A 15,651-nucleotide genomic window follows, 5' to 3' on the forward strand; every position below is an offset into this window, starting at 1 on the left:
TATTTACTATTGTTTTCTACAGTCATATACATAGCACATTATAAAGTGGCTATGTCACCTGATTTTACAATATAAACGGATTACATTATTGCATGAACATGGTAAGGCTGGTGTATTTATTTTGAAAATCCATGCCTGATTGGCTATGTTTCCCTCTTGGTAAAGAAGGCTCAGTATTCTTTTCTCCCCAAACCTTGTGTATGTGATGTAGTGAAAATACATTACAATATTTACAGATCACCATCTTCCCCAGATTCCAGCGTGGTGCTCATCGTCTTCTGGCCCACGTGACCGCTCTTCAGCTATGAATGCTTGTACAGAGAGTCCAATGTAGGGGCGTGCGTCTTTTCTAAACTAAGGCTATGAGAACCAGAACGATGTTCCATAATCTATAGCCTGCTTCAGACATCTGTGCAATTCGGTCCGAACACGGACTGGCCACAAGTCTCCTGAGCATGATAGCTTTAGATCTGACTACGAGCCTGTGATTCTAGGATCGGGAGAGCCATGGCTTGTCCATAAAGAAGCCCTTACATTGAGAAAGTGATTTCCATCCCACACACAAACCTCTGTGCGAGCCTGTTACTCTCTTTTTAAGATCATGTGGGCAAAAGAGAACCAGAGCAGCGCTAGAAACCAGGGAAGACTAATCACTAAGTACTTTATAGGGAACCTATCGTGAAAAAAGGCCATTATCCTACAGATATGGGGTTAATTTGCCAGTAATAGTTTAGAACCTGCCCCTGCCCACACCTAGACCCCTGCTGCTGGGGGGAAACGAGCTTTACTGCTCTGGGCAGCAGTCATGGGGGTGCCGCTGGTGCAGGCTCAGTCCCCGCTCTGCGTATAGTGAGCAGCAGCTGTCTCTGCACTCCCAGCACTGACTGACAGCAGGAAATGCATTAGAGCCGACTGTCAGTGTTGGGAGAGTGGTTACATCCACCGCTTGCTATACAAAGAGCAGTAACTGAATCTGCGCCAACATCACCCCTGTGACTGAAACCTGAGCACTGCCCACAGGAATAAAAGTTTATTTCTTCCCGGCAGTGTGGCTCTAAGTGCGGGCACCGGACAGGTTCCAAACACTAACCTAACACCATATCTGCAGGTTACTAGAGCCGTTTTCCCCCCTTTAACATATGATGTATACAAATTTATATATATATATATATATATATATATATATATATATATATATATATATATATATATATATATATTATATTTAAATTGATGATAGCCATGCTAACTTGGATTTTCAAAGTAAGCAGCTCATCCTCTCATCAGGTATAAGATTTATCTATTAATGTATGCATGTTGCATGATGAAACCTGGTGACAGATGTCCTAAAATTGTGTTCAAATTCAACAAAACAGTCAATAAAAACAGTAAATTTTCAAGCACATAACTTAACAGATATTTATTCTGATCTGCTTCTCCCACCCAAAGCGACAGTAGGAGATAGCAGCTGGTATGTTGGGCATCTGCCAAGAAAACGGCACAATGACCAAAGCATCTACTGTACATAGCTCCCATTAGTGTGTTTAGCCCAAACTTTCGATAATCTCTACTCTCACCATACACTTTATAAATTATTAAAAGGGAATCTGTCAGCAAGTTTTTGCTACCTCATCTGAGAGCATCATGATGTAGAAAAAGAGAAGCTGAATCCAACCATGTTTCACTAAGATTACTGGGTGCAGCCATTCTGATACAATCAGAGCCTTTAGATTTATCAATACAGCAGAGCCGAGAAAGCTAACCCCACCCACACAAGGCTCTCCATGTACAAAGTCAATAGATAGTGAAGTGCTAATAGCAGGGGGCAGGGTCATACTAGTCTGGCAATGTTAATCTCTTAGTGATGAATCCTTCACAATTAGTAAACAACAGCAATCACTTTGACAAGCAACACATCCCTGAATTCTGTGTTTCAGCCTCTATCTCCTGCTGTCTTCAGATTACATAGCAAAAACTTGCTGACAAATTCCTTTTAAAGGATAAAAAAAATCCTTGAATTTAGCTTTGAAAAGCGTAGGTGCATATAATTACACAATATAGAATTGTATTTGACAAAAAACATGTAGTATATTGTTCATAATATGACAACGAAACGTAACATGGCAGCAACAACTAGCAAATATAAAGCTCTGGTTGCACAGGTAATCATGTATGAATATGCTTAATATAAAAAATAGACATGGCAGATGGACAACAGCATAAACAGGAAATGATGGCATGAAGTGACCTTTCAAACAGTAATGTATAGCTGCCATTGTTAGCACAACTAGGTACAGATCAGATCATTAAAGCACCACTCCAGTGGGTTTTTTCTTTTAGGATTTTTTATTTTACCGCAGTAGTAGTGTCACTAATGTAAGTTCCCTGTCTCTAGCCTTATACTTACCAGCCTCCGTCTTCATCTATTCTTGGCGCCGCTCCGGTCGGTCTTCAGTTTGTGACCCGCCGATCACTCCAGTGTTTGCTGGGCGATCCGGCCATCACTGCTCTTCTATGTAAGTCTTTGAGGGCCAGAACAAGGCTGTCATAGACGTACATTGATAACTTGTGACCACTACCTCTGATTTCCGGTGAGTCACAAGTCACGTTCACAAGATGGCGGCACGGGACCGGTGAGGCAATTGGAAAAGCTGAAGACAGAGGCCGGTAAGTATAATACTAGGGCAGGAACTTCCAATAGTGGCACCACTCCAGGGCTGAAATGAAAAAATGCTGTAGTGGTGCTTTAAAGCCCTAATGGTTTTCTACACTGGCATTCACCAGAAGGACAGATACTTGATGTCCCTCTGCAGGGGATATGTTATTTCTTTTTAACACCACGGCTTTAGGTTTCCCCTTTGAAAATATATATAAGGCAGAAAACTAAACGTAACTTCCATCACGCAGTTTTAAGTCACAACGCAACGTAAAAATGGTCAGAAAGTTGTCAATTTTGCTTTTCTATCATGGATGTGACATGTTTGTAAAAGAGATAATGTGCTTGTAACCTGAAGGAATCATGTAGATAAATACAGCCCTTATGTATGGCACGGACGAGTTCTACAATGGTAAACTTGCATCCACTCACATTTGGTATATACACAGACAGCCATTTCTGTGTGTTCATGAAGAGAAGTAGAAAATACTTCACTTAGGAGCATATGTTACAGATACGCAGACCACTATTAAAACTGGAAAGAAAATTCCTGCACCTCTTTGTACATTACTGCTGAAAATGATATGTCTGGTTAAAGGGAATCTGTCACCTTTTTTTTTCCCTATTAGCTGCCGGCATTGACATCGGGGGCTTATCTACAGCATCCTGTAATGCTGTAGATAAGCCCCAGATGTAACCTGAAAGAGAAGAAAAACAAGTTATATTATACTCACCAAGGTGGGCGGTCCGGTCCAATGGGTGTTGCAGTCCGGTCAGACGCCTCCCTTCTTCATGTGATGACGTCGTCTTCTCCCGTCCTGAAATGGCTCCGGTGTATTGCTCTGCCCGGTGTTGAGGACAGAGCAGAATTCTGCAGTGCGCAAGCGCCAGACCTCTCGACGCCTGCGCACTGCAGGACTCTGCTCTCAACAAGGCAGAGCAGTGCGCTGGCGCCGGAGCCATTACAGGACGGGGGAAGAGGACGTCATCGCATGAAGAAAGGAGGTGCCGGACGGAACGGCGAAACCCATCGGACCGGACCGCCCACCTCCGTGAGTATAATATAACGTGTCTTTCTTCTCTTTCAGGTTACATCGGGGGCTTATCTACAGCATTACAGAATGCTGCAGATAAGCCCCCAATGTCTATGCCAGCAGCTGAAAGGTCAAAAAAAGGGTGACATTCTCTTTAAATACATTTACACTGTGTCATCTGTGTTATTTACAGCTATAAAACCCAAATCTTAAAAATAAAAAAAAAATTTTAAAAAATGAAATGATACCATCAGCACAAATTAGACTTGTAAGAAATAGGCATTGTAGATTTAAAAAAAATTAGTTATTCTATATACTTGTATTCATAATTGTTTTTTTTAACACAATCAGGAATATAAAATAGTGATAGTCATATTTATTAATAAACAATCTCCTGTTTCTCTCCTCGAACTATCTGAAATTTTGCAAAAGGTTCAACATAAAAAAGTGTGCATGTATTCAATTGCATATTAGTACACATTTCTATAGAAGCCCACACCTATCAAGATGATAGGCGCAGAACGTGCATCTATGAACATACATGTCTTCTATGTAGCTGTAGGAGGTTTTGTTAGTAAGCACAACAGAAGAGAATTTTCTTGTTCCAGCTGACAAAAAAAACCCTAAAACTGTTTTTAGTTTACATCTCTGTGGGGAATATATATTTTTTTTTTATAAAGTTATTTGGAAGTAAACGGAGTAAGAAAAAAAGATCACAGCGTAACAGTACTAAAACAGTCCATGACAATCTGTACACGCATCATTATTTGGTTTTCCTCTAGTCTTTTTTCCCCATTGCCAGGTCACTCTCTTCACTTCCTCCGACCTGGAACGTACGCTGTTGTAAAGCTACGTGTGTAGCATCTTCCTCTCTGAATTCCTCACACTGAACAAGAGCTTACCATCATTAGAATGTCCGGAATTTAGCAGAAATGTATCAATATAAAAAAGGAAAAGTTAATTTAGTATCAAAGTAGCTGCTTGCTTGATCACAGAGGCAGCCATATCCAATTCTTCATCTGTTTGCTCGACAGTCACAATCACTCTTATGCTGTAAGATACCAAGGAAAAAGAGGTGGTCATTCACTACAAGCAAAATGAGGATTTTTGGTACTCACCGTAAAATCTCTTCTAGTAACCCTCATTGGAGGACACAGGAACCTTAAGTTATATGCTGCCACCTGGAGACTGACACTAAATATATCTTGGGGAAAAAAGTTGGCTCCTGCCCAACAGCCTACACCTGGTCAGCAGACACCCAGGTTTTCAGTTAGTGCAAATGCAGTAGGGGGAACAAAACCAAGACCCTCCCCCCAAACAAGGGAGGGTGTTGAATCTCCAATGAAAGGTACGAGAAATTTTACAGTGAGTACCCCAAATCCTCATTTCTCAAACACTTCATTGGGAGGACACAGGTACCATGTGGGAAAACTAAATACCAATATGGTAGAAGCTTAGGCAAAAACAGGCGTGAAACTCAGACCTGTGTCTACCTCCAACTTGACACTAAGCTAAACTGAAATCGCTGGGTGTTGACTTGCCAGGTATAGGCTGTTGGGGAAAGGCAGACTTTCAAATGAGGAGGCTTCTGTACACCCTTAGCCTCGGTTGCAACCACCCAGAGATTCCTGAACAGTCCATAACAATAGGGCATTTTTTTGTCCCGTCCGTAAAAAAATTGGACGTGTCTGTGATTTTTTGACACTGAAGAAACTTCTACAGATTTTAACTGTAATGATAATTTTATAATTCACTGTAAAAGCAGTTAATTTCTTCATATCAGAATTATGGACATCACTTAAAATCATAAAGATTTAATACAGTTTTCCAAATGGGTCCATAAAAAGTACTGATAAGCTGTCCAGAAAAAATAAAAAGTCAAGCTGGCAACTCTGCCCTTAACGTGGCCAAGAGGAGTTTGTTGCACGGTTATGCCTCATTTGCGTATTGGAGCCCATCCTTCACTTCTGATTGACAGTGCTCGCTTCCCAGAGCAAGCACTGTCTGAATGCTGCAGGCATGTGTGCGTTCTTCTGTATCCTCTCTTATGACGCTACTCTTCTGGGTGTATTAGAGCAGTGTGCAGGATCAGACAAAACGAGACGGGAAGGAGCGGATGGGCCTCAATTTGAAAATGAGACGCCGTAACTGTGCACCATACGCTTGACCACGCAAGGGTACACCAAAGGCTCCCTGTTTGCATATGATTTAAAGCAGGTACAGTGCTAGTATAGTTGTTATAGAGGTCCCTTCCAACTCTGTTCAAGTTATGAGGAGCGAGCTGTTGCTAGAGTTCCACAATGTGGAGAGCTGAAATAAGTGCTGGATAGAATCTGTGCTGACATATGAGCTAATTAAGGACGCAGAACCCTGGATACACACAGATCTCACACCCAACCTATATTACTGGTAGGGACACTCCAATAAAAGAAAATTCTGAAACATAATCGGGCTGCAATTTGCATATGAAGAGAGCCTACAATTGAACAAAGGAATAAAGATTGTGGGCTGAAACTAAATGGATCCACTAATATAAGTAAAAATAATGTCCCAATGTCAAAAGTTGTCCATAGCCTTTATGGCTAACCATACAAACCATGACATGGAATTGAAAATTAAGTTGCAATAGTACAGATATATTTTTTCAGTCTCCCCAGTGGACAAATGGTTCTATGCAATTGTAAATTGCTAAATTTTACAATTACACAAGACTCAGAAATATTTATTAGTTGCGAAGGTCCACTTTATTACCTGAATGACAATATACTTTAGCCGCGCATGTTGATGTACAGTATGTACACTTCCAACACTGAAACTTGGTTCTTTATTTTCCCCACTTTTTATAGACAATTTATTCTTTCTAAATATGCATCTTTCTTTTTACTCCAATACAGCACTTATAAAATATTACACTAAGAAAAGCGAACATGGGGGCGTGGCTAGTTAGCTGAAGAGAGAGGACGCATGTTGGGAGAGCTCCCAAGAATCCTGCCCTTATCCTGCAACTAAGACCTTATCACTGCAATATACCAGGCGGTACTTGGACCCCTGGATATCGGGACCCCCTGGACTCCCGTGGGAGGACACGGAGCATCTCTGGTGAGCTAACTGCTGGGGAGGCCAGGACGGACGGCGGGGCCTGCACGAGGCGGCGGCCATCTTAGACGCGCGCTCTGGCAGTGAGAGCTGCGTCGGCCTTCACAGCTGCAACGCCACCCGGGTAGTGAACATCCATTCTGAGGACTAGAGGGGATGCGCGATGAGTGCCCTGAAAGATTGGGCCCTGCGTTTTCTCCCCCCCTACTGTTATACTCGCTATACCTGTTGGCGCCATTACTGTGGGAGCTTGTGGACTTCCTTCACTGCTGCTGTCTCTGTGGGTGCTGCGGATCCCCCTCCCCGCCGCAAGAAATCCTGTTGACTCGGCACCGGACGCTGTCCTCATAAGCTCACGTGGCTCCTCTGTGTGGGAATTATTCTTGGGCAGGAATCATTTAATAATAGCCCTGTTGTGTTTATCATCTGACGTGGGAAACAACCGGAGCATATACCTCCAGTTATCTTGCTGTACCATACTGTCACTGATCATGAATCGTTCTAAGGGGTCAGGAGCAGCAGAAAAGTTGAAAGAATATGCCAGACCAGATCCCTCTGAAAGTGCACGATCTCTTAGAACCAATCCCTCTCAAGCTCAGCGTAAAAATCGTCCATCTGGGGGAGAAGAAGAATCTGAGCAGGAAGAACTGACCCTCAAACAGGCGTCATAACAGTTGATGCAGGCCATTTCATTGACTAGGACATCCCTGACTGAGAAAATAGAGGATGTATATACTGAGGTGGGATGACTTGGACAGGATATGCAAACCATGAGGGGACGCAGAGTGTCCCAGGTGGAGGACACCATCGCGCCTATGGAGGCCAAGTGAACGAAATCTGCAGGTTCTGTGAACGCCTGGAGGCAGAAAGCGGACGACATGGAGAATAGAATGCGTCGGAATAATATTCGTGTCATTGGTCTGCCGCAACGCTCAGGAGGTCAATATCCTGAGCAACTTCTGGAAGGTTGGCTTAAGGCTTCTTTGGGAGATGAATTCTCTCCAATGTTTGCCGTCGAAAGGGCTCACAGGGTCCCTACAAAACCCCTTCCTCCGGGAGCCCCACCTAGACCTTTCCTGGCACGTCTCCTCAACTGTAAAGACAGACACTGTTCTGCGCCTCACATGGCAAAAAGGCCCCATCAAGTTCAACAATGCCGTGATCTCAATTTTCCCAGACTTTTCCATGGAACTTCAGAAACAGAGGGCACAATTCATCGATGTAAAGAAGCGGCTCAGAGAGAAATGTTATATACTCAATGATCTATCCGGCCCGGCTCTGGGTCGTACATGGGGGCTCCTGTGTTTTTTACGGATCCAGCAGAGGCGACTGAGTGGCTGCGGTCTCATATGGGATCCCCTGCAAAGGAATCCTAATATACTTATTACTAACCTAAATTCTTTTATTAATGGTCTAATGGGGGCTCTCCTTGCAGGTACCCAGTTTACCAACTATACCAGACACTGTGATCAGTGATGGTATTCATCTGCTTGTGTTTTGCTAGGAGCGTGATACTTTGCTCCACTAATGTTTGGTTCCTGTTTTGTTTTCTTTTTTACAATAGTATTGATTGTTACTTAACCCCTTCATGACCCAGCCTATTTTGACCTTAATGACCTGGCCATTTTTGGCAATATTGACCAGTGTCCCTTTATGAGGTAATAACTCAGGAACGCTTCAACGGATCCTAGCGATTCTGAGATTGTTTTTTCGTGACATATTTGGCTTCATGTTAGTGGTAAACTTAGGTCAATAATGTTTTCATTTATTTGTGAAAAAAACGGAAATTTGGCGAAAATTTTGAAAATTTCGCAATTTTCACATTTTTAATTTTTATTCCGTTAAACCAGAGAGTTATGTGACACAAAATAGTTAATAAATAACATTTCCCACATGTCTACTTTACATCAGCACAATTTTGGAAACAAATTTTTTTTTTGTTGGGAAGTTATAAGGGTTAAAAGCTGACCAGCGATTTCTCATTTTTACAACAAAATTTACAAAACCATTTTTTTTTTAGGGACCACCTCACATTTGAAGTCACTTTGAGGGGTCTATATGGCAGAAAATACCCCAAAGTGACACCATTCTAAAAACTGCACCCCTCAAGCTACTCAAAACTATATTCAAGAAGATTATTAACCCTTCAGGTGCTTCACAGCTACTAAAGCAAAGTGGAAGGAAAAAATGAACATTTTAATTTTTCCAATAAAAAATTTCTTTTAGCATCAATTTTTTCATTTTCACATGGGCAACAGGATAAAATGGATCCTAAAATTTGTTGGGCAATTTCTCCTGAGTACACCGATACCTCGTATGTGGTCATAAACCACTGTTTGGGCGCACGGCAGGGCTCAGAAGGGAAGGAGCGTCATTTGACTTTTTGAATGGAAAATATGCTGGAATATTTAGCGGTTGCCATGTCGCGTTTGGAGAGTCCCTGTGCGCCTAAACATTGGAGCTCCCCCACAAATGACCCCTTTTTGGAAACTAGACTCTCCAAGGAACTTATTTAGATGCATAGTGAGCACTTTGAACCGCCAGGTGCTTCACAAATTGATCCATTAAAAAAAAAAAAAGGACTTTTTTTTCACAAAAATTTTCTTTTAGCCTCAGTTTTTTCATTTTCACATGGGCAGTGGGATAAAATGGATCCTAAAATTGTTGGGCAATTTCTCCTGAGTGCACAGATACCTCATATGTGGTCATAAACCACGGTTTGGGCACACGGCAGGGTCCCGAAGGGAAGGAGCACCATTTGACTTTTTGAATGGAAAATTAGCTCCAATCGTTAGTGGACACCATGTCGTGTTTGGAGAGCCCCTGTGTGCCTAAACATTAGAGCTCCCCCACAAGTGACCCCATTTTGGAAACTAGACCACCCAAGGAACTTTTCTAGATGTGTGGTGAGGACTTTGAACCCACAAGTGCTTCACAGAAGTTTATGACGCAGAAAAGTGAAAATAAAAAAATAATTTTTTTTCCTCAAAAATGATTTTTTAGCCCGCTATTTTTTATTTTCACAAGGCTAACAGGAGAAATTGGACCACAAAAGTTGTTGTGTAATTTGTCCTGAGTACACCGATACCCCATATGTCAGGGGAAACCACTGTTTGGGCGCATGGGAGAGCTCAGAAGGGAAGGAGCGCAATTTTGGAATGCAGACTGATGGGATGTTCTGCGGGCATCATGTTGCGTTTGCAGAGCCCCTGATGTGCCTAAACAGTAGAAACCCCCCACAAGTGACCCCATTTTGGAAACTAGACCCCCCAAGGAGCTTATCTAGATGTGTAGTGAGCACTTTGAACCCCCAAGTGCTTAACAGAAGTTTATAAACGCAGAGCCATGAAAATAAAAAATCATTTTTTTTCCTCAAAAATGATTTTTTTAGCCCGCTATTTTTTATTTTCACAAGGGTAACAGGATAAATTGGACCCCTAAAGTTGCTGTTCAGTTTGTCCTGAGTACGGTGGCACCCCATATGTGGGAGGGAACCACTGTTTGGGCGCACGGCAGGGCTCAGAAGGGAAGGAGCGCCATTTGACTTTTTGAATGGAAAATTAGCTCCAATCGTTAGCGGACACCATGTCGTGTTTGGAGAGGCCCTGTCTGCCTACACTTTGGAGCTCCCCCACATATCACCCCATTTTGGAAACTAGACCCCCTAAGGAAAGGAAGTTATCTAGATGCATAGTGAGCACTTTGAACCCCCAGGTGCTTTACAGAAGTGTATAACGCAGAGCTGTGAAAATAAAAATATTTTTTTTCCTCAAAAAATGATTTTTTTAGCCCGCTATTTTTTATTTTCAAAAAGTTTACAGGATAAATTCGACCCCAAAAGTTGTTGTCCAGTTTGTCCTGAGTACGCTGGTACCCCATATGTGGGGGGACCACTGTTTGGGCACACATTGGGGCTCGTAAGGGAAGTAGTGACATTTTGAAATACCGACTTGATGGAATGATCTGCGGGCGTCATGTTACGTTTGCAGAGCCCCTGATGTGCCTAAACAGTGGAAACCCCCCACAAGTGACCCCATTTTGGAAACTAGACCCCCCAAGGAACTTATCTAGATGTTTGATGAGCACTTTGAACCCCCAAGTGCTTCACCGAAGTTTATAACTCAGAGCCGTGAAAAAAAAAAAAATCATTTTTTTTTCACAAAAAACATTTTTTTAGCCCCCAATTTTTTATTTTCCCAAGGGTAACAGGAGAAATTAGACTCCTAAAGTTGTTGTGCAATTTTTCCTGAGTACGCTGATACCCCATATGTGGGGGTAAACCACTGTTTGGGCACACGTCGGGGCTCGGAATGGAGAGAGTGCTGTTTGACATTTTGAACGCAAAATTGGCTGGAATAAATCGTGGCGCCATGTCGCGCTCGGAGACCCCGTGATGTGCCTAAACAGTGGAAACCCCTCAATTCTAACTCCAACCCTAACCCCAACACACCCCTAACCCTAATCCCACCCTAATAATAACCCTAACCACAGCCCTAACGCCAACACACCCCTAACCCTAATCCCAACTCTAACCCTAACCCTAATCCCAACCCAGCCCTAACCCTAATTCCAGCCCTAACCCTAATTCCAGCCCTAACCCTAATTCCAACCCTAATTTTAACCCTAACCCTTATTTTAACCCTAATTCCAACCCTAACCCTAATTCTAGCCCTAACCCTATTTCTAACCCTATCTGTAACCCTTATTCCAACCCTAACCCTAGTTCGAACCCTAAATGGAAAAAAAAATATTTTTTTTATTTTATTATTTGCACCTGGCTATGGGGGTGATAAAAGGGGGGTGTATTTACTTTTTTTTTTCATTTTGATCACTGTGAGAGTGTATCACAGTGATCAAAATGAAAAATGAACGGGCAACCGGCAAATTCATGGGCGCCGCCATCTTGGACAATGGCAGGCGCACTGCGCATGCGCCCGCCATTTTGCAAGATGGCGGCGCCCATGATCCGGACGCCGGGAGCCACGGCGGGACACCGGGAGCACGATCGGAGGTCCTGGGGGCATCGGAAGGTGGGAGGGAGCGATAGACAGGGGAGGGGGAGCAGATGATGACGGCGAACGATCGCCGCCGTCCATCGGTGGCGGGGGCCGATCGGCCCCGCCAGTCGGCGTGTGGGGGGGGTCGGGGGTCAGTGTCCAGCCATGTCCGATGCTATTGCAGCATCGGCCATGGCTGGATTGTAATATTTCACCAAATTTCATTGGTGAAATATTACAAATCGCTCTGATTGGCTGTTAAAAGTGAAACAGCCAATCAGAGCGATCGTAGGCACGTGGGGGCTAAGCCACGCCCCCAGGGATTAACTGTAGAGTGTCCTTTGTGTGCGGGTCGGGTGACCTTTCAGTGACCCTGGTCACCCGACCCGCAGGGGGGCTATTTATAGCATGACGCCTACGTAGGCGTCATAGGTCGTTTGGGCACGACTTTTCATGACGCCTACGTAGGCGTCATGGGTCGTGAAGGGGTTAAACTGTGTTCCAAATTATTATGCAAAAAGAGTTTAGAAGTGATAAGGTTAGAATTATTTTGTTTGTCATTTAAACTCATTGATGGTGATGTGTGTCAGGGCTCTTTATATCACTGAAAGCAATTGCTGTTACCTGTGCAAATTAGTTTGGCAGGTGTGTCCAAATAAAGGTAAGACTACTTAAGAAGGCTGTTACACATTATTAAGCAGCCTACATTTTTTGCCAAAATGGGAAAGAAAAAGGATGTGTTGGCTGCTGAGAAGCAACAAATTGTGGAGTATTTAGGTCAAAGCATGACTACAATCAACATTGCCAAGACACTTCATCGTGATCATCGCACACACAAAAAGTATGTAGCTGATTCCCAGCACACACGTGTGCGTGCTGATAAGGAAAAATTGAGGACTCTTACCAACATGCAATTGCGTCAGGTTAAAAGAGCAGCTGCAAAAATGCCTTGTCATAGCAGCAGACAGGTTTTTGAAGCTGCTGGTGCCTCCAACGTCCCCCGAACAACAAGATGCAGGGTCCTTCAGAGGTTTGCAGCTGTGCGTAAGCCATCCTGTCGACCACCTCTATCCACTGTACACAAGCAGAAACTGCTCCAGTGGGCCAAACGATACATGAAGACTGACTTCCAAACGGTTTTGTTCACCGATGAGTGCCGTGCAACGCTCGATGGTCCAGATGGATGGAGTGGAGGATGGCTGGTTGATGGACACCCCATGAAAACACGGCTAAGGCGCCAACAAGGAGGAGGTGGAGTAATGTTTTGGGCTGGAATCATAGGGAGAGAGATTGTCGGCCCCTTTAGGGTCCCTGAAGGGGTAAAGATGAACTCCATAATCTATGTGGAGTTTCTAAAACAGCACTTCCTGCCATGGTTCAAGAGGAAGAACCGTGCTTTCCGCAGCAAGATCATTTTCATGCATGAGAATGCACCTTCTCATGCTGCAAATAACACATCTGCATCTCTGGCTGCTATGGGCATAAAAGAGGACAAACTTATGGTGTGGCCACCATCTTCCCCTGACCTCAACCCCATTGAGAACCTCTGGAGCATCATCAAAAGGAGTGTCTATGATGGCGGGAGGCAGTTCACATCTAAGCAAGAGCTCTGAGAGGGTATTCTGTCCACATGCAAAACAATTGAAGCACAAACCATCCAAAAACTGACAAATTCAATGGACGAGAGAGTTCAGAAGCTTCTTTCGAACAAGGGGTCCTATGTGCAAATGTAACATCACCTAGAATAAAGTTTTGACTTGAAAACTGTTTGATTTCATTTTGTAATAAGCTGATAATGCTTATAATTTCACAATTGACCATTTTTTTGTTCAAAATAAAAAAGGTTGAAAACTCTGCTGTGCATAATAATTTGGAACATGCATTTTGAGTGTTTCTTATTTTTAAAAATATACTGTTTTCATAGGCAGTTTGTTCAAAAACATTGCAATTATACTAGAATATTAGATGACTGGAAAATAACTGACTGCAATTCATATAGGTAATTTAGAGAAAATATGAGGAAATATTTTTTGCATAATAATTTGGAACACAGTGTAGGTAAAAGTCGCAGCCAATGGCAATCTCTATGTGGTGCCTCTAAATTCTGCTCGGGTAGTACTGTATGCCATATTCAATGGAGTAAGTATGGGGTCTGAGATGATATGCATGACATGGAACGTGAGAGGTATAAAAGGCCCCCCGGAAAAGGATCAAGGTTTTCTCGCAGATCAGACATTATCATCCTCACATTGTGGCCTTGGTGGAGACGCATCTGACCAGAGATACTGCTCGGTGCGTGCAGAAACCTTGGGTACAATGGTTTGGCCATGCATTTCACACTAGTTATTCGAGAGGGGTCTCATTGCTGGTACATAGAGATGATAGATGGGAAGCCAGGGAGACCCAGAGGGATCCTGAAGGTCGCTTTGTCTTTGTACATGCATTGATAAATACCAAGGAATATGTAATCCTACGTGTTTATAACCCCCCCACCGGCCAATACATCCATTCTTCAAAAATCAATGAGCTTTGCCTTAAATCATCCAGAGGCGGAGGTCATCTGCATGGGAGACTTCAACATGGTCATGAATACCCACCTTGACAAATTGAGATCAGAGGGAGGCACGTCTGGGGGAGTTTCTTCGTTGAATGTGACCCAACTCTCAATATTTATAGAGGGTAGCGGGTGGCTAGATTTATGGAGGATGCGTCACCCTGAATCAAGGGAGTATACCTGCCACTCATCCACTAAGCGATCTCTATTGCGCATAGATTATATATTCGGATCCAGCGGTCTGGCGATGTGGGTAGACAACATAGAACATGGCAGGAGGGGGATTTCATTCCATAGTCTGGTCATTCTTAAACTTAAATATGGGCAGCCAAATAATAGGATGTTCTGGAAGTTGAATCCTTTTTGGTTAAAGTTAATGGCGACTCCAGATAGAACGATCGATCAGTTGCATTGCTTCATCTCGTCCCACCCAGAGCCTCAAGATATCAATTTATTTTGGGATGCTCTTAAGGCATATCTGAGGGGTTGCTTATCTTCCACGATTTCTTATATTAAAAGGGTAACCTCAAGGGAGGATGATGAGATGTAGCGGCGATTGAAAGATTCAGAGGCTACATATATATCTAACCAAACTAGCGATAACAGGACTGAGTGGTTGACTGCTCAGAGGTTATATGCTCAGCATAAGGACACTAAGTCTAAGCGTAAACTATTCTTTACTTCGCCAGTCGTATTTTGAGCTGGCAAACCAGGCAAGCAAACTCTTAGCCTATTTGGTGCGCCAACATAACACCTCAAATACAATACTACAGATTCGTAAGCCGGATGATTCATTGGTATCTTCAACCGAAGAAATACTTGGCTGTTTTTATGATTATTACAGGTCATTATATGAATCTAAAAGTGACTGACAGCTTGGGGTGTTTAGACTGTCAGCTGTGACATTTCCTCCATTAGCTCCTGAACAACGGGCCCTTATGGACGCTGAATTTACTGCGGAGGAGATAGAAAATGCCATAACAGACATGGCCTCTGGGAATGCCCCAGGGCCAGATGGATTCCCTATTGAATTGTATAGGAAATATAGGGATATATTAACGCCACTTTTGGTTAAAGTATTTCGGGAATTTGGGAAAGGGAAATCTATGCCTGAATCCTTTTACGAAGCTAATATCATAGTGCTTAAGAAGGAGGGGAAGGACCCTTTGAAATGTGGATCCTACCGCCCTATCTCGTTAGTAAATGTGGACTATAACATTTTTACTAAGACTCTAGCTACCAGACTGAATTCGATTATATTGAGCCTTATACATTCTGATCAAACAGGTTTAATGCCTGGTAAGAGCACTTCCA

The 15,651-nt window shown here is 43.1% G+C and overlaps 1 protein-coding gene across 1 annotated transcript in view; it reads right to left on the minus strand.

The window, feature by feature from the left end:
• Nucleotides 1-1,405: 1,405 nt before the first annotated feature.
• The window catches only part of SPTLC1 (serine palmitoyltransferase long chain base subunit 1), a 113,127-nt gene continuing 98,881 nt past the window's right edge, over nt 1,406-15,651 (minus strand). The window contains exon 15 of the mRNA XM_073575343.1: nt 1,406-4,741. Coding sequence (XP_073431444.1) covers nt 4,648-4,741 — 94 coding nt within the window. The 3' untranslated portion in view covers nt 1,406-4,647. The remainder of the gene's footprint in view (nt 4,742-15,651) is intronic.

Source organism: Dendrobates tinctorius, unplaced genomic scaffold (genome assembly GCF_039654945.1).
Source record: "Dendrobates tinctorius isolate UK_male_01 unplaced genomic scaffold, ASM3965494v1 ptg000044l, whole genome shotgun sequence".
NCBI classification, from domain to species: Eukaryota; Metazoa; Chordata; class Amphibia; order Anura; family Dendrobatidae; genus Dendrobates; species Dendrobates tinctorius.